Source organism: Cavia porcellus, unplaced genomic scaffold (assembly GCF_034190915.1).
Source record: "Cavia porcellus strain 051 isolate PalLab524CR breed Dunkin Hartley unplaced genomic scaffold, mCavPor4.1 scaffold_27, whole genome shotgun sequence".
Taxonomy (NCBI): domain Eukaryota; kingdom Metazoa; phylum Chordata; class Mammalia; order Rodentia; family Caviidae; genus Cavia; species Cavia porcellus.
The window spans coordinates 17,419,149-17,446,523 of NW_026947510.1; the positions used below are offsets into that span (position 1 = coordinate 17,419,149).

At 41.9% G+C, this 27,375-nt stretch overlaps 1 protein-coding gene across 28 annotated transcripts in view; it reads left to right on the forward strand.

Annotated features, from left to right (window-relative positions):
- The window catches only part of Kiaa1217 (KIAA1217 ortholog), a 728,606-nt gene that overhangs the window by 564,129 nt on the left and 137,102 nt on the right, over positions 1-27,375 (forward strand). For 19 of the 28 annotated variants that reach the window (XM_063238539.1, XM_063238524.1, XM_063238527.1 and 16 more), the window contains one exon: positions 15,393-15,473. The exons of the other annotated variants lie outside the window; for them this stretch is intronic. In XM_063238539.1, the coding sequence (XP_063094609.1) occupies positions 15,393-15,473 (81 nt within the window). The remainder of the gene's footprint in view (positions 1-15,392; positions 15,474-27,375) is intronic. 28 annotated transcript variants of the gene reach the window in all.

Sequence of the window (27,375 nt, forward strand, 5' to 3'; positions counted from 1 at the left end):
AATCACCCAATATATAGTATGGAAAGCCATCCCCCAGAGACTGTGTGTCATCTGATATGATTTGCATTTAGAGGTTGGAGAAGGGGCAAAGCAAAGGTGTTTTACTGGGAGCACTAACCAACCAGGTGCCAGCCCATGATGTCACTTCATTTAGTCTTAACTGCCACCTACGATCAGGTACATGGTAGCATTCCCATTTCACAGGCAAGTAGATGGAGGCTCAGTTGGGCTGAGTTCTTTGCAGGCTATACAGTAGGAGAGTTTGAGTCCAACTCAGTGTCCTTTGTAACACCCTCAGTTCTTTCAGTTCTGTCAGGAGAAGGGCTAGGGTGCCTTCCTCACAACCAGAGGCTGCTGTCCCATGGTGGTGACACTGTGAGGCCTGATCTGTGTTCGTGGGATCTGAAAGCCACTGAGGAAATGAGTCACAAGCTGGACACAGTGAGCTTCTTCAGACGAGGGGGCATTGGTGGAGAAATGAAGTCCAGGAATGATTTTTTTCTTCCTCAAAAGAATCGAAGTTCTCCCGAGTGGAGATTGCTGGCAAGTTCACGTGTAGTCATGGTGGGCAGGAAAGATGGTTTAGCCATAATGAAAGGCGCGTGGTTGCGGGATGTGCGCAGCCAGGGAGCTGAGGCGCGGGCTCTGTGGAGGGCAGAATAAAGGAGGAGAATGAGGAGCATGAAAAGAATCCTGACCCTTGCATGGAAGTCAGGTACCAGAACACGAGGAGATGAAAAGCAGGCCTGACACATGGCTCTCCTCCCCCGTGGGGAAGGTAGTATAAATTGCTTTTGTTTTATCCTCTGTCCCCCCAAATAATTGTTTTTAAAGAAAGAAAAGAAAATATGTTTGTGGTAACTCATTACCTTTTGGCTTTAGGCCTAGAAGCTGCTGAAGTTGAAAGTAATCTTTACAGGCTGCAGACACTTCCTGCTCCTCAGAGCGGGACCTGGCCCCTCACTGTGACCACATCGAGGTGAGGGATGGGGTTCTTGCAGGAGCTCAACGAAGCCTTCCCGAACTTGGGGAGAGGCGGGGGCCCTTTCTGACCTGGAACTGACTGAAGAAAAATAATTCAGTGTGACTGTTACTGTGCGTCAAGATAATTTTTATTGTTTTCTAGTTCTGAGGCAATGATGGAGATAACCTGTCTTGCCTGTTTGCATTTTAAAATGTCTTTATGGTGATTAACTCTTTTTTGATGTGTTTGCAAGATCAGTTCAGACTACCCAAGAAGCAATTATGTTTAAAAAAAACAACTCTCCCTTTTGAAAGAATCAAGGAAATTATGCTTCCTTTGTTTAATTTGTGACATCTCTTCTCACCCATTAGTAGCTGATCTTGAAATAGGATATATGCACTCTCCTGTGGTAAAGAAGCAAGCTCAGTTTTACGCTTGTTAATGTGACACCTAGTGATACAACCACAGAAATGTCAAAAAACACTTATTCCTCAACTGGCCTGCTACATTCATTGGAGCTGGCTGTGAGAGTGACAGAGGAGGCAGCCCCCAGGAGTGATGGGGGGAGATGACCCATAATGTCGTAATCATAAGCTTCATTTTCATAGTTGATCATGGAAGAGTAACTATGTGCCTTGTGAATAGATTTGCAGAATTGTTTTAAAATTCCTCACCAGTTTGTTTTCTTCTCCTCTTAGAGGGGATTTTCTTCCGTCTGCGGGCTTCGTTCTCTTCTAGAGCTTTGCCAGCCTTTATGACGCTGCGCTGCCCGGTCCGCGCAGTGTCAGTGCCGGGCGTGTCTTGAGTTGGTCGCTCAGCAGTACACATGTGTGGGGACAGTGCTCCAGTCTGCCCTTGGGGCTGCTGTGCTGTGGGGAGGTTCCAGTTGTTCAGGAGAAGGCGGGTGGAAGGTGCTGCAGAGCCAGGGAGAATATACCACCTTCCTTGCTTTGCAGTAGAGAAAAAACTCACGAAAGACAATGAAGCAAAGAATAATTGCTTTGGGCACCAGTTATTTTACTTCTGGACCCTGTTTCCTACATTTTAGTAAATCTCCCTTTAAGTCATTCTACTGGGCTGGGGATTTAGCTCAGCAGCATAAGTGCCTACCTGGTGAGCGCCGTTCTGAGTTCGATGCCAGGTACCACATACGCAAAAAAGTCATTCTACTAATTAGTAGTGAAGTCTGTGTAATGGGGCTGCTGTTGTCTCCCACTTTTATAATGGAATCTACAGAAGGTAGCAATTAAATAGAACTTCTGATTCTTACAAAGTCCCTTCCTTCCACAACCCTTTGACACTACTTTGTCTGTCCCCAGGACTGAGCCTGCCTCATGGCCGATATACAGGACAAGACTCACATAGGTTGAAGTAATACAATGAGGAACTTACCCAGAGACACCTGGCCCACTGTCAGGCTGACTTCTAGATCCCTCCAAAAGGATCACTTACCTCTTGGGCTCTTTCTCAGCAGGGCGAGTGCTGGGCATCAGCGAGGCTGCTCTGTGCACACTAACAAGGGTGCATTCCCAGCCTGCCACACCGTTTACACACTGGCTGCGCTGGATTGGGAAAGAGATGAACAGATGAATTGAAACAGCACACTCTGTATTAGTCTCAGCAGGTGGAGGAAATGTATTATGAGTAGAAAAGAGGATTTACTTGAGATCAGTCATGTTTTAGGGAGAGATTGGATCCATCCAGAGTCTACCTTCTTTCAAATGTTCCCCATAGAACAATCATGGGTCACATACTGTTTTTGCAATTCCATGCAATTACTTTCTAGGTGTGTATGTATGTGTTAGGTATAAAGTTAACATTGCCTTACCTTCTCAGAAATGGGCCTGTTGATTTGCCTATGTGGATTACAGTGGCCAGTTTATACCATTCTATTAAAAAGTATAATTGATTTTCATAACCAACAATCAAATGCCCTGTCTGTTTAAAGTGTGCCCTCCACTCTGTATTTTAAAGTTCTTAATTTGCAGTTCAAAGCCAAGCCTTATGGAGAAAGTCAGTGTTGAATTAGGAATAGATGGGGAGTTAAGGTTATTCTTGCTATGAAATTTTGCCATGCCTGAGTGAGTTACGGTTCGCATAGGCAAAGGAACTGCTTCTGAGTTTTGGTTGATGGTGTGCAAATAAGGTCTATTAGCTTTGTAAAGGAGGTAAGAGGTCATTGTGGTACTTGGTAAATTAGCAAAGAAGCTTGGGGCACAAAGGAAGGAGAGTGCATTGCCAGACAGTTCTGGCTAACAGTTGAGTTACTATAGGACAAATAATCTGCAAAATGTGAGCTGACTGTGTCAACTCTTGTCTTAAACCCTTGCGCCTGGGAGTGTAAGCCCAAGGAAGGAATGTGACTGGGGTTGGTGGGTGATGGCTGGCCAGTTCTTTATGGGGTTCTCCAATGCACAAGGCAGTACTGCAGGGTAAAAAGAACGTGGAGGCCTCCACAAGAGCATTAGAAAAACCCCATGTTCCTGAGTACCAGCCTCAGGCTCTGCAGCCTCCAGAGTCTTCAAGGGGAAGCTGAGATGGGATGCTCCAGCGGGGCGTGTTCGGACATCCAGCGGGACATGTCCAGACATCCTGCTGGATCACTTATCACAATGGGGTGCTTCCCTTTCACTCCATGAGTCCCGCTGCTCCCCTCCCCTCACTGTACCCAGAGCTGCTATACTGCTTTTCTTCGGAAGAGGGAAAGGGAAGCTTCTCAGTAAAATGGCATTTGCCTTCCAGGATGTGGCCACTCATTGTCCTAAAGGAGAGAAGGATCATCCTGTCTGGTGTCCTAGATAGAAATCCCTGTAGAGTAACAGTGTCACCCTCATACCCATTTAGACCTTATATATGGCAAAAACCATATATACAAAAGCTCTAATGTTTTCTTTCTCTCTCAAACATATTTCCCATTAAGTTTATTCAGTTGTGTATTTTCAGCTCACTTCTCTCTTCTCCTGGAAGGGCATTTGGTAATCTTAAATGCTTTTTGAAAGCCTTTGAAATGGCACCATGCAATGCCCTGTTCATCACTTGGGGGTGTATTTGCACCCAAGCTCCAAGGTTTCCATGTTGATGATGATTAACCAGGAGCTAAGGGGCTCCTTCTTCCCCCTTGATCAGACTTTCCCAGGTTTCCATACAAGGCCAGGGGCTGTTTGCATATCCAAAATCTAGGTTTTAAACTTTTTGCTCTTGATATTTTCAGGCAATTAGCAAAGTTTGTTTAGAGTTGAATTGTTATGTGCATACAGTGTATTTTAATTCATTGTAATTAGAGGGATAAGCATTATACTTTTCTGCAAGAAGAACTAGAATCCAATCCTCTGATTGCAAAGAACGAAATTTTTACTTGTTTTATGAATAAAAAGTTTGACTGAATATTATAAACAACAATCAATGGTATTGATGCAGCTAGCAGAATGTCTGAGCCCGATACCCGTGATTTCCAAACCATGCCACAGATACATAGCCATTTTATTTGTTTAGTTCCATCCCCAGATTATCTTCCTAAAATTCAGTGTTATATAATCATAATTTGTAACTGTGGCCCTCAACTATGTTATGTTTATTAGATGATGATGTTTGATTATACAGAGTAGCAATTGATGATGTCTACATTTCTTGTCCAGAAATAGCATCACTTCACTATTTGATTAGTATTAACAGTGAAGTGAAATGTTCAAGAAAAGTATTTCTGCAAGATGGCATCTCTTTTACTGTAAAGCTTTTTTAGCTTTCATAGAAGAATTTTCAACCTCCAAAGTATTTTTAGCTATCTCTAGAAGTTAAAAGCCAGAACACAGGTGATGGGGCTGGAGTCCAGACTGACCTCACCAGGTGGGCAGCCCAGTGAGGTGGGCAGATTGACTGCTTGGAGTTAGGTTGCAGCTCCATGAGCAGGAGGGTGTCAGGGCCTCAGGATAGCAAATCTCAGTTAGACTCAACCAAGAATTCAGAAGCCAGTGTCTGCCACCATGGTGCATTGTCTTAGAAAGTTTATGCTGCTATAGCAAATATCACAGACTGAGTGATGCATCAGAAATTTATCTCTCACAGGTCTGGAGGCTGGGAAGTCCAGTGTCAGGTGCTGGCATCATTGGTGTGAAATGAGGGTGATTTTCCTAATCTGTGGATGCCTGGCTATTTTGCTTTACTCATGCATAGAAAGGGGGGGCGGATCTTCATTGTCTTTTATTAGGATGCTATTATTCTCATCCTGAGGGTTCCATCCGTATGAGGGTTCCATAATTACTTCCTATATGTACCCCCTTCCAATACCATCACACTGGGAATTAGGACTTAGAACTAGAACTTCAGCATAGGAGTCTGAAGAGGCACAGACATTCATTGACCAAGGCCATGTGTTGAATGTCTTTGATCCCTACAGTGAGCTGTAGTAGATATAGCAAGTATTCATCCTAAAACATTCAGGAATTCTTTCTTCTGCTGTGCTCCTTCCTTATACACCATCGCTTTACTGTTTTAGAGTTTTATAGTTAACAGTGTTTTCATCCCAGTTGACCTCATTTGTTCTTTTTTTTTTTTTTGTCTTTTTCCTTTTTATTGGTACCGGGAATTGAACTCATGACTGTCTGCTTGCAAGGCAGGCGCTTATGCCACTGAGCTAAACCCCCAGCCCCTCCTCATTTGTTCTTTTTAGTGACCTTGTGAAGTAGGTGGGATGATCTTTGCCACTAGGCATACGTAGAAAGTGAGGCTCAAGCTGGGCGTGATGGCACAGGCCTATAATCCCAGCACCTGGGAGGCTGAGGCAAGAGGATCATTGCAAATCCGAGACCAGCCTGGGCTACAGAATGAACTCAGGGCCAGTCTGAACTACATAATGAGATCCTGTCTCAAAAGAACAAAACAAAAGAAAGAAAGAAAGAAAGAAAGAAAGAAAGAAAGAAAGAAAGAAAGAAAGAAAGAAAGAAGAAAAGAAAAAGAAAGTGAGGCTCAGTGGTTTGCTGAGTCCAATACTAAGTCTAATGTTAGGTTAAAATTTCATTCATATACACTTAGCCTAAGTCTCCTTTTGGGTCCTTTTGATTTCAGGCTCTTCCCATGGGGATGGGGCATGGAGCTCTATAGCAGTCATGTGATGCCTGCCTCTTCCTCTAGGCCTTCCTTGATAAGAACTGTGAGGGGAGATTTGTGGTGTAGCCAGGCATTTTGGAGGCAGTCTGTGTCTAGAGCAGCACAAAGCTGAAATTAGCCATCAAAGTGTCACCAAGCTCTGCATTTTAACACATAAGGAAATGCAGGACCTGACATGTGCCTAAGTTAGACTGAGTCCAGGGTGGGTCCTGCATTAGAGCCAGGTCTCCAGCCTTCAACTCAGAACTCACTGGACAACTCGGGGCAGAGGGGACTGAACAGCTGTCCAGTGTTCTCTGGACCCTGAGCCCTGCTTCCCTTTCAGGTGTCAGCTCTCAGTCCACGGATGTCCCATTCATACTACCCTCAGCCATCGTGGAAGCTCCAGAGGAAATGTACAGAGGCCAGTCCCTCCACACTGGAGGCAGTGGATGATGAGGTTCTCAGAGGCACCCCCAGCTGGTTGCCTGAGCTTGGAGGTCAAGGGTGATCGCCTTTCTTCTAATGCAAGTTGGTCAGGACCTATGAGATTATAGGTTTAGGACTTGTCTTGCATGAAAGGAAAAAGGGAATTAGAACTGCATTCCTGGCTTCAGTAAATGTTCCCATGTTTTATCTTTCCTCTCCTTATTAAAACTATCAGCCTGGCCTCTGGCTCAAAGGCTGCTCCCAAAGCAAGGCCCCTTGGGGCTATGGCCCTGGCAAGTGCAAGCTGGCACCTGCCATCCCTTCTGCAAAGCTGAATTCCCCAGGGCAGCAGCTCCCTACAGGTGGCTATTGAGGCGAGGGCTGAATGCATTACAAAGCCTTGGTGATAATAAGGGGGAATAGAAACCTGGCTTTCGGAAGCCCTTTTTTTTTCAGGGGGTTCTGAGTATTTTTGTTTAACTTTAGCATGCTTGGAAGGGAGGGTTTTGGTGAAAATTGAAGAAAAGCCTTTCCAAACAGAAATTCCATATCACGTGGCTGTTTTCCTCCTTGGGGAAGATGTGAGGACAGCCAAGAAATAATAAAGCATGGGGAGTCAGGTGGTAGATAAGATGGCTGGAAGTCAGTGCTAACAAGTTGGGGTCAGGGTGCATGTGAGCACTGGGATGGATCCAGGCCTCTCAAAGTTGCTGGCTGTTCAGGCTGCAGGATCCCCCACCTCTGAGCATACATCTGAGCACCTCCTTTCCAATAGGCAAGCTCTCAAATCAAGTGAGCTGCACAATCATGAAACTCCAAAGGACCAGTGCTTTCTTCCAGACTTTCATCCATTCTTTCTTTGCTGAGACTGAAGATATCCCTGTCTTGTGAGGCTTACATTCTAAATGGGACAAGTGGGGAAGCGTAAGCAAAATACACTGTGTGTCACTCTAATGAAATACTAGGAAAAGAAGAGGTTTACTGAGCTCACCTGCATTAGCTTAGCTCTGGTCTGAGACTCCCTCGCAGATGGTGGGAGCACATGTTAGAGCAAGAGGTCACATCTTGAGCCATAGAGAGGACTGGGTAGGGCCGATTTCTTGCTTTTATAACATCTTTCTTGGAGAACAGCCAAGGAGTCCCATCGAAGCTACTTCCCATAGAGCCACCTCCAGAGAGCATGGGTCCACTGACCTATGCACCTCCCACTAGGCACCACCTCCAAAGGTTCTACCACCACCTGGCCCCTGCTTGAAGACCACGCCTGCAGTCTCAGTACTCGCTGGGGTGATTCGGAAGCCACACTCAACCCACAACATGTGTAGTACGGTGGGTGTGTCTTTGGAGGAACAAATAAGTAGAGTATGTGAGCCGCTGGTGATCTCGGTGTCTGTAGGCTGTTCCTATTTGATGGCAGTTCTGAGAGATGATCTGGGTTAACTTCCCAGACATTTCGCATGGTCCTGGGCAGGAGCACTTTCAATTCAGCTCACTTCCATTCCTGTCTTTCTTAACAAGGCATCTGGAAGCTTAGGAAAACTCTGAGATCTGTCCTAAGACAACAGTCATATATAAATAGTTAGGCAGTGTGTTTGTTTATCCTAATACTACCTTTCATGCGTGTGAGTATATTAACTATTTCAGATTTCTCATTTAGTCTCATGCTCTGTGAGGCAGGAAGGAGTGGATATTGAGATACAGAGTTGGAAATGGGTGGGCATGGTATTACAGTGTTTAACAGTGTGTATGCACAAGTTGTCCAGTCAGAGCAGTAGCCATCATGAGAACTCACTGAAGTCTACCCTGTGTGTGATGTGTTTACTTTGCAAGCTGATTTTTGTAGGTAACAATGTCACAGAAATAATAGTGTTGACATAGGAGAAATATAACATCTGAGCTGTTATGTTTCAAATGTGCCTACTTTGTGGTCTCACAACTTCAAAGGTTAGAGTCATGAACCAAAGGAGAAAATTAGGAGAATTTCGTTGGAAATAAGGGGGAGAAGAATAGCTCCTGGATTTCCAGGAGGGGTCTGTCCTGAGTGGGTAGCCACTGAGGCCCTTTGTCAGGGGCAGTTTATACAGCAGTTATAACCTGGGTACAACATGGGTCAAACTACAATCATCCTATAGGATTGCAAATGTAGCTAATATTGATCCAGTAGGGAAGTGAGTTGTACAGCAGGGATATATGGAAAGAGAAAAGGCATTTTAGGGGAAGGAATGGGTCTGTATGCTCTGTTATCCACTTGGTGACTGATGCTTATCTGGATTTGATGGACCAGGAGGTGCTAATTACAGTATAATCTCAAGTTGCTGTTTACCCATTAGGGAGGTGCCTAGGCATCTCTAGCCCGAGACCTGGCCTTCTTCAGCTGTGCCTCCAGCTGTAATTCTGATGTCTTTATTTTTCATGCTGACTTCCTTAAGGGCCCAGTCCTTCTCTGAGTATATATTAATTTCTATCTAATTTAACCACCTCTGAGTGTAGCCTTTCAAACCTATCTATCACTTTAAAAGTCAGTACTATACTGAGTAATATGCATATGTGATATTTTTTATTTAAAGAAAACCAGGCTCTTTGATCTGACCCAAGACATCAGGAGCACAGAGGGGTTGGAAGGTCCATTGGTGCTCTTGTACTGTCACAAGAGCTGGGATAGATTTCATGCTGCCAGACTGTTATGAAGCCAAGTACTTGTATGCTATGTGCTGGCATTCGCATTATCAGCATTATCAAAACTATTATCTTATGGATGAGGGCACTGCAAATGAAACAGACCCGAGGGAATGTGCCCAAGGTCCCAAACCTAGTTCTGTCTCTTTCTAAAACTTGTGTTCTCGACCTCTGTCTTGAGTTCACTATAGGATTCACAGGGGTTTTTAGGAAATTAGAAATTCTTAGGATTACAAATTCGTAAAACTGTGTGTCCTGAAATTTTTGTTGTTGTGCTTGTTAGAAGTTGTAGCCTTTTCTGTTTGCTTGCCCTGTCAAGACTTTTAAGATGCTGATTGCATCATCGATAAATGTAAATGTTAGCATGAGTCTCACAAAGGCTATGCAATTTTATTCCATTTTCCTCATTTTAAACATTTAAAAAGGATTTATATTACAATAGAGTTTCTCAATTGAACCACTTTTTTTTTGAACTCCAAAAGACCTGAAATTGCATTGATTCCCCCAAGTAACTGATAGATTGTGTTTTTAGGTTAAAACTAAAACTTGTGCTTTAGGACTATTTCCCCAACATTGCTTTTGTCTTGTACTTTAGTTGTATGTCACAGGGGCAAAATTGATGGCTGCATGGGAATTTTATTAAATCTGTCAGACTTGGAAAAGTCAACTCTCCCTTCTGTCCCTGGCGATAATTATGCAAGGAGTCAGCCTATTATAATGTTTTCACAGTCTGGTTAGAGACAGCCACAGTGAGCTTGAACAAGGGATTCTAAAAGGCACAGTTAAGAGGCTGCAGACTGCCCAGCGCGACCAGTGGGGAGGGTGTTCTGTTCCCCCTAAGTCTGGATTCCAGCTGCTGCTTTCTGTCATTCTGGGAACTGTATTGCACTTGCCAAGTTCATGGCACCCCCTCGTGGTGCAAGGGACACGTCACAACGTGGGAAAGCAAAAGGATGCAGCAAACACACGATCCGCATTTAACTGTGATCTTACTGTTCTTCCCATTTGTAAAACTCCAAATGATTTAAATCTTTTCTTTTTTTGTTTTAAATTTGTCTGTGGCTATTTATATCATATTCAAGCTAAGTGTTTGGAGGTAGAAACAAATCTGAAAAGCAAGCACAAACAATGGCAAGTCCTACATGACTTTTAAAAATATTGTCTTGTTATTTTTTTATTACAAGAGTGATACATGTAGTCTAGAAAGAATACAGAGAAATATTTACAATCCAATGACCTGCATAGAAAACCTCTGTTATTATTTTGATGTGTTCTTCTGCTGTTTTTTCACTAGGTTTTTAGACTTATAGATCAGAAAGTATATATTCTTTTCCTTTAAAAAATTATTACTTTATCTATGTAATTATATGCATGAGTTTCTTTTTGCATCACAGAGTTGTACCCTTAAGCTTTGCTAGGGGTTGCTTGTATGCTGTGCACGGGTTTTAGCACTTTCAACATTATCATTACTATTATTTTGCACACACCACAGTTTACAAACACGACACTGAGGCTTCTGCTTTCTGCTACTATCTTTATCTCCTTAGGGTCAGTTGGTCCCAAAAGAATGACTGAGCTAAAACGACACACAGAAGAATGAAAGTATTACAGGATTTCAAAACAAGGTGATGGGAAATCAACAATGGCTACCATAATGTCTGATTTTCTTCAAAATAGCTGACCTGCAATGCTTTCATTTGATTGATTTTGTTCTGTTTTGTTTTGTTTGATTTTCTTTTATGTGATGGTATGGACAGCTATTTTGAAGAAAATGAGAGACTATGTACCCATTGGTGATTTCCTGTTGTCTCATTTTCAAGTGCTGTATCGCTTGCATTGTTCTGTTCTGATTTGCTTTGTCCTATTTTGTTTTGTTTTATTCTCTTTAAAGTAAAAAATTTTATTGTGAATTTAAAAAGGACATACAAAATTTTAAAGTTTTTTGTATTTATTGTCTGTTCATTTGTTAAACTACAGCATTTTTTAATGATGCAGTTAAGGGGAAAAAGGCTTCAAATTCCTGTCATTAGCATTTTTAGTCTCTGTCAGGAACAGTGCATAGTGTTTTACCTGCCTCAATCTCATTTAATCCTTCCAACAACCTATTATGATCTGTTGTTATCCTTCCACTGTGTGTGAGTAAAGTTGAGTTTGAAGGAACTAAACAGTTATTACATGACTTCAAAAGTCAGGAGAAAATACAGTTTTCAGAAATCTAATAATTTTATGAAAAGTAGCATTTGACATTCCTTGAGCCTTGAACTAAGTGGGAACTAATCTTGAGATTTTTCTACTTGTAAATTTAAAAATATGTAGACTGTAAAAGAAGAGGGGAGGAAAAGAAAATATGCTCCTCTATCCTTCGTTTAGAAACGTGAGTAATCATCTAAGGGAAGTCCCTGGCAAGTAGGTCTTCATGTTAGAAGGCGCTGTGCTAGACAGCAGTACAGCTCTAGAGCATTTCTTCCACGAAGGTGTTTTCAGAGTGTCATAGTTTTGTTTTGTTGTTTGTTTGTTTTGTAAATGCAAACTGTGAATCAAACTGGTAATCAAACTGGTTACAAGCACTGGTTATATTGTGTATGCAAAGCACTGTGTACTTACCTAGTCAAAAGTTGACTCAAGAAATGTCTAAATGAACCAAACCAGAAGTAAGCCTTTAAATTTAAGCTTTTGAAATTTTAGCGATCTCCACAGTTCTTTGCAGCTTACCTTTCATAGTTGCTCACTACAGAGCTCCATGTTACTTTTGCCACTTTCACCCAGTTTTGTTTCTCATTATACTGTAAGACAATTATATTTGCTATTGAAAGCTCAGAAATAGCCACAGCAAAAGAAGAAAAATAAAGCTTGCTTGTGTTCATGCACCAATGAATGCTGTGTATGTCCTGGTCACTTTTGATTCACACTATCTGTACATTAGTAGGCATTTGCCCAATATTTGCCTGGTCAACTCTTAGACTCATCAACCCTGAGCGTGTAGCTCAGTAATGCAGCCCTTGCCTTGCAAGTGTGAGGTTCCAGTTTAGATTCCCAACACTAAACCAACAAACAAAACTGTTGAACCCTTTTTCTTCCCTTTGAAGGAAGATCTCAGGTACCATTCAGCGAAACAAAAACATTTGTAATTTCCTTTGCCATTTTCCCTCTATGATAAATCATGGAATTTATTAATTTATTGCTTTTTGCAAAAAGCAAACATCCTTCTTCTAATTTTTGTAACATTGTGGATTTTGACACTCCACCTCTGTCCTTGAGGTGGTTGCTGTTCTGCATTCTTCTGGATAACATTCCATTAGTTTTGATATAACCTCTGTATGTTTAACTAACTACTTGATTATTACTAGAATTGGTAATCGTAGTTTATCAAAGATCGCTTCTTTCCACTCTTTGGGTTTTACAAATCATTTGTTCTCTAGTCAAAGACATAAACCAGGCTTCTGGGTTCTATACACTTGATGCGGGTGAGGCCTGAAAAGGCCAATTTTCATTCTTTGCTTTCTTCCTCTTGGGCTCAAAACCCTTTTCACACAGACCCATGGGGATGAGTTTCCTCTTGGAGTCTTAAGCAAGTCCTTCCATGATTATGGAGATGGTCTTGTTGGCTGCTGAGACAATATATCTGCTGCCCAAAATTAAGGAAGGAAAGGTTTATATAGCTCACAGGTAATCGATGGCACATGGCAGAGGAGCAGCAGTTCATACAGGCAGAAGACAGCAAAAGCAAAACAGGAAAAAGGAGGGAGCGTGCAGAAAAGACTCTTCCATCCCTTATATTGTAAGTAGGCACACCCTAGGGTGGGTGTAACACTCACACCTATAATCACAGCATTGAACCGTGAACCAGTCACAAATTTTAGAAGCCTGCTCTGCCTGAGGCTTTGGGGGAACATCCAGACACAAATCATAACAGAGACTGGCGTTCCTACCTGAGGTGCCTTGCAGCAAGGGCCCGCGATCCCCCAACACCTGGGCCCTTCCCTATTCTGCTAGTGAGAGACTGTTCCAGCAAAGCCAAGAAAACACACAACCCCTGCTTGGGGTTGCTCCAATGCTTTGTTTCTCTTACTCCAATTTTCTTGAAACGCCTGAAATGCCTGCTGTAAGAACTTTGCTTTACCCGGAAGTGCTCCATCCTCTTCGATGAGGGGCATCCTGCAGGGAGAGGATGGGGTCTCCCTGTCTCCTTCAGCCACTTGGATTCCTTCCTGAGTGGGTGCAGGGCTGGGTCTTTCTTGGCTCTCTCTGTACCCAGGCACCGTCTCCTTATACAGGAAAGTGTGACTTGTGTACCTGCAGTCCTCCTGCTATCCACAGCAGCTCTTCAAATCTGCCATTCTGTCTTTACCTCACACTTTTATTTATGTGTATCTACAGGCCTGTCTTATTTGTGGCCTACTTCAAGGTATTTCTTTCCTAGCTGATGAAGCCTATAAACTTTGGAGCAGAGAATCCAAAGGCCCTGCAGCAGCCTCACCTTTGCAGCATGAATATATTCACCTAAAAAGGGGCTTTTAGAGGGTCAGTCTAGCTAATAGTTCTTCCAATGGTGTCACTTCTCTTTCCTCTTAAAAGGTCCCATCTGGTTCTTTTATTGTTTTATTCTTTAAGTGCATTCTGGTTAGACTATTTTAGTATAGTTCTTGTCTGCAAACCTGTCTTTTGGTTTTTAAGCATAGCCACCTATAGTCAAAGATTGTTTTTCTTTTTGTGATTTGTGTCTAATATGAATGGGACTAGATTCTAAATAATATAAAGTAATTCTAAATAATATAAAGTAGTTCTAAAATAAATAACTTGCATATATAGTGTAGCTAAATGTGTTTGTATGGTGTATAAAATACTGATATGAATCCTGGATATTGTGTAATTCAATTAGATTGGTATTTAGAATGTTTAGAATTTATCAAAATATTAATATAAGAAATAGACCAACAAAGGTTTACAGAACATCTACAATTAGTTTGATCTATGTTAAAATGGAATATGAAGCACACAAGGGCTACTGCTGGAGAAGGCAGAGCCAGATCCAACCCTCTACCTGTGAATCAGTTACACTAGCAGATGGGAGAGGGATGGACCAGGCCTCACCAGGAGGTGATACCTGCCTGGAAACGGATCATTTTCATTGTTTTGTTGGGTTGGGTTTTATTTTCTTTTGTTTTGTTTGATTACGTTAAATCTGATGGCAGGAGCAGCTATTTAAAAGACAGCAAGACAAATTATGGTACCATTTTGGATTTACTATTGGCTTGTTTTGAAGTCCTTTATTGCATTCAATGTTTTGTATTTATTGTTCTTATTCTATTCTATTCTGTTTGATTTTTTCACTATGTCTGAAGTATCTGCAGCTATTCTGAAGGCAACAAAAGGCATTGTGGTAATCATTGTTGATTTTGTGAAGTTGTACATCACTGACACTGGTTTATTTTGATTGGTTTTATTGTTTTATTTTTCTTGGTTTTATACTTTTTAAAATCAAAAACAATTAAGTACAATAAGAAAAAAAAGATTGGTATTTGGAGTCTCCTGTACGTTGACATTATGTTTGGGTATATCTGAGCCTCGGGGCAGGAAATTTTCCCTTTTTTAAAATGCGAAAATATTTTTTGAACTTTTTCTTAAATTTAATTGTCCAAAAATTAGTGCACAATATCAAAGAGAAGGAAAATATTAAGTCCTAGGACAACATCATAAACTGAAGCCTTTCTGCAGAGCCCCTAGGTTTAGATATTAGCAATGGGCTCTGAATTGTATTCTGACCTGCTGTTCCTGTGCATATCCCTATCGAGTGTGGGATCCCACTTGCCAGGATTACTTTTTTATAGCACAACTCAGTGGCCAGTGCCAATTAAGATGGAGCCTTGGGCATTACCACCAGCTGCACTGGGACTAAGGAAGGTGTTTCACACTGGATGGGCAGGCTCTAGGAAGTGCTCACGGCCCTGGGACAGCCTTGGAGACAAAGGTTCATGTGACACTTTCAAATATAAGAGGCGAATCAGATACCCTGAGGCAGGGCATTTTGGAGAGAATTCACTGCTAATTAGGACTTGCTTTCAACCTACCTTTTGAAAATATAAGGAACTGCCACCAATTTTTCTTTCTTTTGAAAGGAGGGAGTATTTTTATCACTGAATAAGTAGATGGTCCATTGGTCAACATGTTTGTTCTTTATTTCTTCATGTTTCACTCTTTTTCTTTTCCATTTTTTCTTTTTTCCTTCTCTCCCGGTCCACAGGCTTTGCAGCACATGCTGATCTCTCTTCAGGCAGAACTTGACATTCAGAGATACTTGATGAAAATCGAATCATCTCAGCGTGTTAGTACTCTACCTTTTCTTTTTCGACATTGAGCTGCAGCTCACCTTGCACCTTTGTACTCATCCGTGTGTGGTGTTCTAATCTGTCATTCTAATCTGTCATGGCGATAAAACCAGACCACCTGTCCTTTCCTGTTTGCCCTGAGCCCTGTTCAGAACTCTCCCATGCCAAGTGCCTGCAGCCTTGTGAAACGTGCCCTTTTAAATGGTGAGAGTTGGTACCAGAGTGAACGCTAATTGCATGCTCGCTTTGAAATATTTAATATACTTCTCACAAATGGGTTTGGGATAACAGCAAGTCAGGGACCTTTGCACAGTCATCTGAAAAATGGTCCACTGGACAAGAGACTCCATCCTCTTCAGTAAAGCAGAACCTGTGTCCTTCTAGCAGCCCCAGAGCCACAGAAGACTTACGTTTCTCAGCTTTAACACATTGAATACTGGGTCCAGATCACTTTTCTGGCAGACCCTGTAATAATGATGATAATGGGAATAAACACGTTTGTATAGAACTTGCCTTTCTAAGTACTTTACAGCAGCCATGGGGACTAGGCATGCAATGGTCCCCATTTGTTAATGCAACACAGAAAAGTTAAGTAACCAGCCCACGACCACATAGGTGATTATTGGCAGAGCCCATAGTTGACCTGACCCCAGTGTCAGCTTATTATTTATTTTCCCATAAACCTTAGTGCTTTCTGTTTTATATTGGATTAGCTTAGAATGTTAGACTGGGAGAAATGGGAGAGTCCCCAACCATTTGGCTTGATGTTGGTTCCTTGTGCCAGGTGACAGTGTGGCACAGGGCCACCCCATCCTTTCTGTCCCCCAATCATTTCCATTGTCTCCTGAATATGCACATTGGTCTTCATTGTGAAACCTGAAAAACCCTGTCCATAGGAACTGCCTCATTGTCTGGCCTTTGGACAAAGGTGACCTTCCCTCCTGGTCACTCTTCAATGACCTTGCTGACCTCTTCACCTTCCCTTTTTAAATAATCAGTCCCTTTGATTTTTTTTTTATAACAAGCTCAAGTTGCTGCCCAAATAGACATAAAAGTTGAATGTGGACTAAATGTACGAAAGAGAAATTGTGTCACAGTCCACAGCATCCCAATTCTGACAAGTGTTAGACCCTTAGTTTCTCCACCAATTATTGATTGTTTTCATATTTCTACAATCCATGCAAAACAGAGGCATCTTTATATTTTCTTGCACGTGTATTACACATTAAATAGAAATGCAGAAGGGAGAGAGAATGCCATGGGAGCCCTTGCTCAGCACTTCATGTAGTTGTTAACTGACTTTCCCATTTTTAGAACAGAGATTTGGTATTGTGTGGGATTTTTCCATCATAAATGGTCCAAAGTCTAAGGTCCCCTCCTATACTGTTTGTTACAGTGAGGAGGGAAACGGGGGACTGAACCCAGGGCCCTGTGCCTGCTAAGTGCACTCTAGCGTTCAGCTTCCCCTCCCCCAGAACCCCTTCTCATATTTTCTTAGACTTAAAACAAACCTTTGCTGCTGACTTTTCTTTGTTTCCCTTTGTATTTTTAATATATCAGCAGATAATTGAATCACCCTAATACCTTTCAAGATTTGGAGTTTTTGTGTGTTTCTAGACAAATTACAGCTACGTAGCATGATGGTTAAGGTTAGAAATGAAAACAGTCATTTTTTTCCTGAAGTGAATGAATGTGCAGTACTTTGTGGATGTCAAATGCTGTATTTTGAAATATGAAGTCACCCTCAACCTAGCTCCCAGGACCAAAGCCAGAGGTGACACATAAAGCACTGTTATACCTTTCTTGTGTCATGTGGGACCCATCAAACCTCCCTACTCTGGCGGAAGCCAAGCTGCCTAGCACTGCCATAATGAGAGGGTCACTTGTAAGGGTAGCTGAACGCTTTGTGTTGTTCATAGTTCACAGATTGCTGTCTTGTGCATTTTTTCCAGTTATCCTCACCGCAACTATATGCAGCAGGTATTCTGATTATTTTATTTTATTTATTGATATACACATTGTTTTTTGCAGTTCTGGGGATGGAACCCAGGGCTTTATACATGCTAGGCATGCTGCCACAAAACTACACCCTCAGCCCCTCTGATTATTTAATTAAAATAATCATCAAGGCTCAGATAAGTTTCATGTGGAGTTGCAAAACAGCATGAGTCATTATTTGAATCCATGTCCATAAAATAACGTGATAATAACAGCAAGCATGCCCTTAATTTTGTAAATTCTCTATTTCTCAAATAAATCCAGGTATTTTTAACATAGGACTAGAGGAAGAAAGGAATTTTTTTATTAGGAGAGCAAGTTAAAATTTTCATCAAGTATTTTTTCATTTGAAAATGACTGCTGTGAAATCGTTCAGGTGGTGGTGGTAGGGGTGAGTGTGTGTGTGTGTGTGTGTGTGTGTCTGTGCCTGTGTGTGCCTGGGTTTACAGTATGGGCTAGAAAGTAATAACCAGCTCTATTCCCAGGAAGTATGAAAGAGGTCTAGGCACAAGTGCTGAGGCTTGGGTGGCCCTGGATAATGGACAGCAGCTCCTCTGGTCCAGCTCCCTTTGGCTTTCCCCCCTTGGGGGCATCGAGAATGTCACACAGTCTCCAAATCACTAGCAGCGCCCTCTCCCGAGGTTGGGGCCTTTGCTCTGGGGGGAAGCCTCACTGTTTCACAAAAATGCCATTGGGTTTTTGGGGTACCACTAATTGACCTGGGACCCACCTCCCTCAGAAGCACCAAGGCTGAGGGGACAGGTTTAATGATAGCTTTTGTTAGGGAGTCTCCTGAGGTATGTACTTAGCACTCTGTTCTGCTGGCTGTATTTCACTGAAAATTTCAAAGCCCGTAAGGAGGTCCCTTTGCTTTCATCACCATAATAACAGCAATCCTCACACAGACACCTTTTATCCTGAAGCCTTTTAAAATGCATTCCTGGGTCTGAATTCCAAAGGCATCTGCTGCCTTGCTCAGACTACAACCGGGAGGACTTGAGAGCCAAAGCCTGTTGGACGTTTTTCTTGTTTTTAATGTACACTTGCTGGTTTCAGAAAGAAAGGAAGGAATTAATTGATTGCTTGATTCAGTAAAGAGACATCTACTTTAAGGCAGATATGCTAAAAATCAAAGGCAAGGCCTCATAAAAAGAGGAGGCAAATTTACAAATAATCGGTGCTATGATTGGCTTCAGTGTTAAATTTAGCTTCAGGCTTCTTGATATATGCCATACTTTACATAATTTTCGTTGTAGGACAAAGTAATACTTAATAACTCTCCAGGAGGCCAAGTTACTTTCTTCATTTTAAATTCTAAAAGAAACATTGCTAGCTCATGACTTCCTGAAGGAGACCCAGATTGACATCACAGGCAAGGTCCACCACTGAACCACAGTTGTCTTCACCCAGCCTTTTTTATTTTATATTGCCAAAATAAAAGACGAAAATACAATCCTGGATAATAATTGCGTGAATGAATGTCTGAAAGGGGATCTGAGTTGGTGAGTTAGTGAGATCCAGATGCGAAACTTGCTGGTGATGCAACTTTGGAACTTGATAGAGGGATTCTAAATAGAGATGATAAGAGAGCGAGGGAGGCCTTGTCTTCTCTAAATAGTCCTTGTCTAAGGCTGGCTTTGGGAGGAGTCAGACCGCAGCCAAGTTTAGGAGTAATTTCAGAAGACACTCTGTGTCGTGTCACAGGTAAACTACCAGTTTGACAGATGGCAGGTTGACATCTGATCCTGGAAGCTGAAAGACAAGCCAGCCTTCTGATCTGGAGAGATACCAGGACCTACCTGCAGGGCAGCAGACCTAGACACCAACTTTGGGCAGAAGCAAACCCCTTCAAGAAAACTCATGTCGCTTATACAAGTGACAGTACTAAATAGGAGAAAATTTTTAAGAAGTTTCACATAAGTACTAAAATTTCAAATTCACTTGGAGTCAGATTTTAAGAGCCTTAAAATTAAGTTACTGTAATGACATTAGAACTGCAAGATGTGGAAATGTGTCTCTTTAACCACGTGAAGTGTGATCTGCATGTCCAAAACTGATTTAAAAGCTTGAGTGTTTCTTTCCCATCGCAAGCTTTTTGGAATTAGAAGACTTTGCAATTCTGAGTTCTTGCTGAATTTTGCATGGCGTGAAAAATGAGAATGTGTTTCCCAGCCTATGTTTTCACTATGGACTAATGTTCTTATTTCTGGGACCATCTCTCAGGACAAGGCCTTGAACCCAAGCACTCATACTGAATGTACCATAGGACAGGAACAGGCATGTATGTCTTCAGCTCACCCATAGACAGGAAACCCCTTCAGCTCACCCATAGACAGGATCTTAAATGTTTGTGACAGTCACCTTCTTCTCTGATCTGTTCTTTTAAAATATTAGTAAGCATTCAGTAATTCTTTGATAAACAAATGCAATATAGTCTTATTTTAGAGAAATGAAGACATATGTTGCCCATAAAACCATCAAAAGAAAACCAAAGTCAATATTTGGGTGTGTTGCTTCCATATCCTAAATTATTTAAAAAAAAAATCCTTAAAAACATCTTTAGCATGACTGCATAGTATTCCACAATAAGAACATTGCAATCGATAACTAACTTTCTAAGTTGTTTCTAGACATATGGATTGTATTAAAGCTGTAGTATTGTATAGATTTGCCCCTTGCCACTCATTTTTCCAAATCAAATTAATGTGGCTTGGCTAAAGAAAGTATTGAGAAATTCATTCTCAACATATTCAGGAAAACTACTGTCTCCTTACTTGGGGTCATAAAGAGATCCTATGGAGCTTGTTTCATCCTGCCTAGTAAGACTGGTTAGGGGTCAGGCCTCCTATTATTCACCCTGAATGGCTTCCCATGGCATTTGTTTGCAGGTAGGTGCGGGTAGGGGCTCTCTGCCAGGTTCCCCAGCCTTGGCTCCCTGGTTTCAGCCACTGTAAGCACGCACATATCCACACCCTCAAGTGGGTTTCTCTTTGCACATGACCCGCAGTTTTCCCTAGTTTGAAGAGCACATGGGCATCACCACTAACAACAACCAAACTGCCTCTTTCTGTGCTCTGGAAAAATTGTTCTCTCCCCTTCTCCCTGCAGGATCAGTAACTTTCTTCTGTCCAGATTCATTTTCCAATTGCCTTTATTTTAGAACCCAAATTAGGGTGAGGGTCCTCACCATAGCCTCTGTAGCAAGAAGCCTCTGTTAACACTTTTCTTGGCGGAGACCTCAGATCTCAAAGGCTTGGCAGTCTTTCTGGGAGGTCTGGCGTAGGAATAGAAGTTCCATTGCTGTTTGTTTGTTTGCTTGTTTGTTTTGGTCTTTTTGAGACAGAGTTTTTCACTATGCACTTCAGGCTGGCCTTGCACTCATTTTGTAGCCCAGGCTGACCTCGAACTTACAGCTATCATCCTACCTCAGCCTCCTGAGTACTGGGATTACAGGCGTGTGCCTGGCTCAAAGTTTCATAACTTTTAAAAAATATTTTTGAAAATCATAAGAGCAAAGGTAAATTGATAGTATCTGAAAAGATGAATCTAACACAAAAATTATACCCTATGGAGAGTATGACTGTAGTGTGGTATTCCCTTAAAGGATGAGGAAGAATTCTTTCCTGTGTAAGAGGTGCCCTCGTCCTTTATCACTGCAGCCAGTAGGAGAGGACTCTGCCGGGGAGGGTGAGTGGGCAGAGGAGCCCTGCGTGGCTTGCTTTGCTCCCTGCTCATCAGATTCCTGTGGCTGGCTCCATGCCTGTGTCAGTAGACAGTGAGTCCTTGGCATCCCGGCCTCTGCATCTTTCGGAGCTGATAATGAGGTAATAGACCCAGGAAAGGGAACCCTGGAGACAGAAGGCACAGTTGTACTCTGCTCAGCTGCTGAATTGTCTGCCTTTTCTCCAGACCAAACACAGCTCTGTTTTCACAGGTGAAGATCATGAATAACGTCTGGGTACACTTCTGGTGGCAGAGGGAGAAAAACACTGAAATCTTAGCCTTGAAGAAATAAGGAATATACTGAGTTTATCAAGGATAATTCATCAAAATAAATCCAAGAGAAAATGCTCCCCCTTTGTCTGAGTCAGGAAAGGGAAATGCTGATTTATAGAGTTTAAAGGAGGAGAATGTCAGCTATGCACAGTTGGCAGGTGGCCTTCAGCGCAGGTTGAACATGTGTGTGAGGCCCACAAGCTCCTAGTGATGATCAGTTTGCTGGCATGTGTCCATAGCCTGCCAGCATGAAACACCCAGAAATACACTTAAACACTCAATTTTATGATTTTATTTCGTGTTTCTGATTAAAAGCAGGACCCTTTAGTGCTCATGCCCAAGTTTTCTAATAAAAATAAAAGTTGATTTAGCCTCCTCTTCCTTTATTTCTCCGAGTCTTTAGTGCCAGGTCCACCTAAAAGTGACAAGATTGCAATAAAACTGCAATTTTTTCTTACACTTGCATTGAAGGTCTGGCTTCCTCTTGTCATCCAGAACCACGGCTGTCTTCAGACTATTCCCAGTGGACATCACTATAAGAATGGTGCTGGGAAGGGGCAAGAAACCATGCAGAGATCAGGGTGCAAACTCACCCGGCCGTGGGGCCCAGGGCTCTTCTGGGAATGCAGGTGCCCAGCCTGGAGGGAGCGGATCTCAGTGGATGCTGCCACCCTGAGTGGCTACGTCAGGGCAGGAGGCTGAATGGAAGCCAGGTGTACTTAAAAGAGTTTAGTCTTCCTTTCCGTCCTTATCCCAAACTTAGAAACTCGGAAAAACTAGGAGGAAGGTGATGGTACTGTGGACTACAGGAGGGTCTCTGTAAGCTAATTCAGAAACTCGGCCCTTCTCTAAAAGCAGTTTGTTCATTCTCCCTAATTCTCCCTGAAGTTGGAGCATTGTGGAGCAGGCAGAATAGAGACAAGCTCAAGTCCATGGGTGACCCATTGTTTATTAACCTAATGCTTTGCTCCTAGCAACTGGCAAGTTCTCTTCAATTGAAGTCAGAATTTTGACTAGGTTGAGTTGAAAGTTTCACAAGTGTGAAAAATGAGGTTCACAAGTGTCTGAGTGTGGCGATTAAGTTAACCATGTCAATGAGTGAGTACCAGGGGTGAGTCATTCCGAATACATTTGCATGTGGGAAACCTCATTATATTTCTGAATTCTTTATGGCAAATTGGGCACTAATTGGGATGAAGGGAAACTTCATCATTAAGGCAATGTTGATTTTTCTTTTCAAGATAGAGTGTAATCTGAAGCAAAGTGAATGCCTCGGATAACCAGGCCCCCTACTGTTCCTTACAATTAATATATTATGTAAAGCTACATTTCAGGTTCATTTCCTGGACCTCTGCATTTCAGTTTTGAGTTTAAAAGGCTCTGAAAATGAGAACAAAAAAGTACCATTAATGACTATAGCTCTGATTTTCTTTCCTCATTAGCTGTCGTCCTTTAAATCCAAGAGCATTGCAAAAACAAAAATAAATCGGATCTGCTAGTAAGGCATAGTGCATATGGTGAACGTTTCAGCAAGTATTTGTTCACGATGATAAAATGCAAGTGTGACAGTCTCTTGTAACTTAATACCGTGCATAAAAGTAGATCTCTGCACTCCCTTGCTACGTATATCTACAGAGCAGATGCCATACGGGATATGCTTCGTAGCAAATCTGTTTTATGAAGGTACTATGAGGGTTAAATGAAAATAAGCAGGTATCTATCACCTGGCACAGTGTAGTGAGGGCCCCATATATTTGGTCCTTCTCCCTCAGTATGTGCGCAACCACTGAGCTACAGCCCAGTCATGCTTTGATTTCAATGTCTCTAACTTTGCAAAGCAAAAACATTCCTGTATTATAGCCATGTACATATTATGTATACACGAAACATTAATCCTTGAAATAGGAAATAATGGGAATTACTGCTCAGAGAGTTAAGCTTTCTCCATGGTTATTACTCAAATTATGAGCACCATAGCAGCCTAGAGAGAAGGAACAATTAGAATTGGTGTTTGTCAGTGACAGTTCATTTGCAAGGCACAGAGTCATCTCCAATTAAGGTAGGAACAAAGGTGGAACTAATTGGGAGAATTAGTTGACAAGGTCTCACAGTGGTCTGGAAGCAGAGTATGTCAAGCCCAGAAACTGCTCTTCATGTCCTCTCATTAAAGTTCAAGGGTCTGCCATCTCATGCCTATGCAGATCTGCTTTATCTGTTCTGGCTAGACTGTTTCTGCTTCACTTCCCTTGACCACTTTAGACCAGCTTCAAGTGACCTCACACTTCTGTTCTCTGTCCCCGGTAATGTTTCCAGGGGAAAGAATTTGATTGGCCCAGCTAAGATCCGGTAACAGTTGCTTGGTCCAATCAGCAGAAACTTAGACTTAACTGGCCAGCCTAGGGCAGCCAATCAGAACCTCCCTTGCATGAGCTCTGTCACCTCTGGCCACTGCTGGCACTGCCCTTTTAAATTTTTTTTTATTTTTATTAATACATGTTTGCAGTACCTAATGATTACACTCAGGCCAGCTGTTAGTCTCCTTCTTTATCACAGCGGCCTGCCCCTAGCTCTCCTTGTCCAATTGTTAAGGATGAATAGTAATACAGGATGTATATCCACTCATCTGACAGTGAACACATATGTAGTGTGATTAACAGCTATGATGAACATTTAACTTCTTAAAATGATTGAAGACGTTGCTGTGAATCCCTCCTCAAAATACTCCCGCTCACTTTGAACACCTTATCCCATTGTCCATGCCTTTTCCTAAAGCAATTCTGGAAGTCCTCTTTCCTTTGCTTCTCAATGTCCCGAGTTGATTCAAAAAGTTTACAGGATTTTTTGAATAAAAATATTACAGTGTATGATCGGCCACTTTATTTACCTGATCTGCCACCACCTGATTTCTGGGTCTTCTCTAAGGTCAAAATGACCATGAAAGGTAAATGTTTTGAATCATTTAACACATGGAGGCAGCCACAACCACACAGCTGAAGACACGGATGAAAGAGGACTTCCAGGACTGCCTCAGAAAGTGGCAAGAGAGATGGGGTAACTATGTTCCAAGTGAGAGGAAATATTTCAGCATTAACTGTATTTTAGGTTAAACACTTAACTTTACTCCAGAATACACTGTAAATACCTTCTGAGCTCAAGAACCAGACATAGTACTTGTCACCCCCAGTGCCTAGCCCTGAGCTGAATGCAGTGCTCCTGTTCCAGGTGCTTTTTGCCCTCTCTCTCAATGTGTCTGATCATAGGGTCTCTGACACTAGTGTCAGCAATTTCCAATGTCTTTTCTCTGTGCCAGATGATATCTCAGCAGCAGGCTTTCCTCAGAAGGAGGGTGCTATGTGAGGAGATTGCTGATATGCAGTGATTGTTCTCAATGAGAAAGTGAATGACATGAGAAACAAGAGGCATGTGCATTTGGAACCGAATAGCTGTGACCAGAAAGTAAGGAAAAACAAGATTAGCCCTTACATTTCTATTTTTATACTTACCTACCGCCATGATGACCCTAAAGAAGAAACAGAGATTTGGGGTTTTTTTTCTTCAAGGAATATTGCCTTTTGCAATGGAAAATGACAAGTCGTCAAGGGTAATGTGTCTGCCACAGGCTTCAGAGATGACCTAACAGCAGAGACAGCAAATGGAGCCATATCGCTTCACAGAATATTATTTCCTGACTGTTTTCTAAACTAAAAATGCCTCATTTCTTGAAAGTTAGGAAGGGGAGCATCTTAACTAGATATTCTGCTGAGCATAGTAAGTAGGAAGCTATTTAATTGAAAACCACATGGATTTATCTAAATTTTGGTGAGCTAAGCAGTGATTTAGGGATGATTTTTGCAGTCAAATAATAATTATTATTGAAGAATGCCAAAGCCAGATCCCCACAAGAGAAGTGAATACTTTATGAAAAATAAACCTGGGAATAAACTACTTTGGAAACTTACACAGGAAAATTAATCAAAAAGATTTGCTTATTAATGGATATTAATGAATATCCTTTCTGGCCAAAACTCTGGCTTGTAATCTGCTTGACTTGTAATTGGCTAAATTTCTTATGGAACATCCAGGCATCACCCCAAAGCCTCATCCCTTAAAGGACACAAGAGGGAAAGAACGGGTCTCATCCCTGTTTCCCATAATAGGAGGGTTGTAAGAGGTGTCCCAAAGTGTTACTGTCCAAATAAAGCAACAGTGCCATTGTGGAGAGGGATCTCTTTGTACTTTTATCAGGAAAGAAGGGAAGAAACTGATCACCCCATCCTCAGAGGGGTCTCCCAGAGTATCAGACATACTTGTGACATCCTTCAGAAGAGCAGAAGCTGCAGCCTTATGGCAGGACTTGCTGTGTAACTTTCACAGTCTCCCATTCAAAACACTTATAAGAATTTCAAGTCAACCACAGCAGAGCATGAAATCAAGCTAGTGACTGCACTGGTTGTGCCACCCTGGAAGGGGGCCCTTGAATTGCCTCAGTGCTTCATTTCAAACTGCATTGGCAGTCTTGGGAAGTATGGAAGGAAATTAAAGAATGCAACTTACTCACAAACTCAGCTCCTGGGAACTATCTGCATCCTACTACCAGCCCATTAGCTCCTTGGACATCCCAGTAAGGGAAAACTCAGCTGCAGATCAGGTAGCCTGGTAGAAAGTGTCTGGAGTCATGTAATGCAAGTCGGGGAGGGGCATGCATGGGAGAAAGGAAAGAGAATATATTCCTCAGTTTTTATACATCCTTTCTCTGTCCTTCTGTATGTATAATCTTACACAGTAATCAAAGCAATCATCTAAAAAGCAGATCAGATATGGTGGCTCCTCATCCCTTTCCTGCCTAAATATCTCAGTGGTGATTGGTTGCTGTGGAGTTGGGCCATGTGACCTGTGCCCTACTGAACCTCCAGAGTCTACCACTCATCTCTGCCCTGGGGACATTGCACTTGCTCTTCCCTGCAACTGGAAGGCCTTTCTCTTCATCCTTATCCTTTGGATTGCACCCTCCCAACTTCTCTCTTCCTTGAGATCAAAATTACGTGCTTTTCTGACTCTGCTCATATACAACCCTACTGTCAACACCAGTCTGGGCCACATACTCTCTTTGCACCTTTAATTTGCCTTTATTGTAAGTCTCCTTTCTCAGTGACTGATACTTGGAGTGCACAGCACGTTTGTGCTCTGGATTGTTCTTCCCCCTGTACCTAGCACAATGCTTGGAATAGTAGATGCTCAGTATATCACACATGAAGAGAAGGATATACCATGCAATTCATATTTTACACATTAACCATGCATTGTTTTATGTTTCTTGTTCTACATAAATCTCACAGTTTAGAAACTTTGATATTGGCCAGTATATCTGTATTTCTGTATTTCCTTCAACATTCACCCTGTATATAGTTCATGTCAAAGAATATGTTTGACTAACATATTAGAAGGATTTTGCACATTCAGCCACTGCCATTACTTTATTGATAACTAGGAGGAAAATTCAGTTTGTTGTTGTGTGAAGGGGTTACGTTATTAAAGACATTTTTGTTGATTAGCAACGTAATAGCCAAAGCTAGATATAATCTTACAGAATTTCTCTGTCAAAACAAAAATATTCAACAGTTATATAAATATTTCCCTTCAACATCTTAGTTTACTGATTTTGGAAATAGTCTGATACAAGACTTTAACAACCTGGTTATATTCAATTAACTCTAGTGTGAGTACACAGTTTATGTTGGGTGCAGGGAAATGTGCATAATCCCATCTGTTGTGATAACAACTGTGAGAATTCATCTAGCAAAAGAAATTGATTTGCTGTCATTCTTTCCTAACTGTGCACTTGTCCCCAGCTCCCTGCTGGGAATGGCACTTAGTGAGTAGATGTTCAGTGACTAAAACAATCTT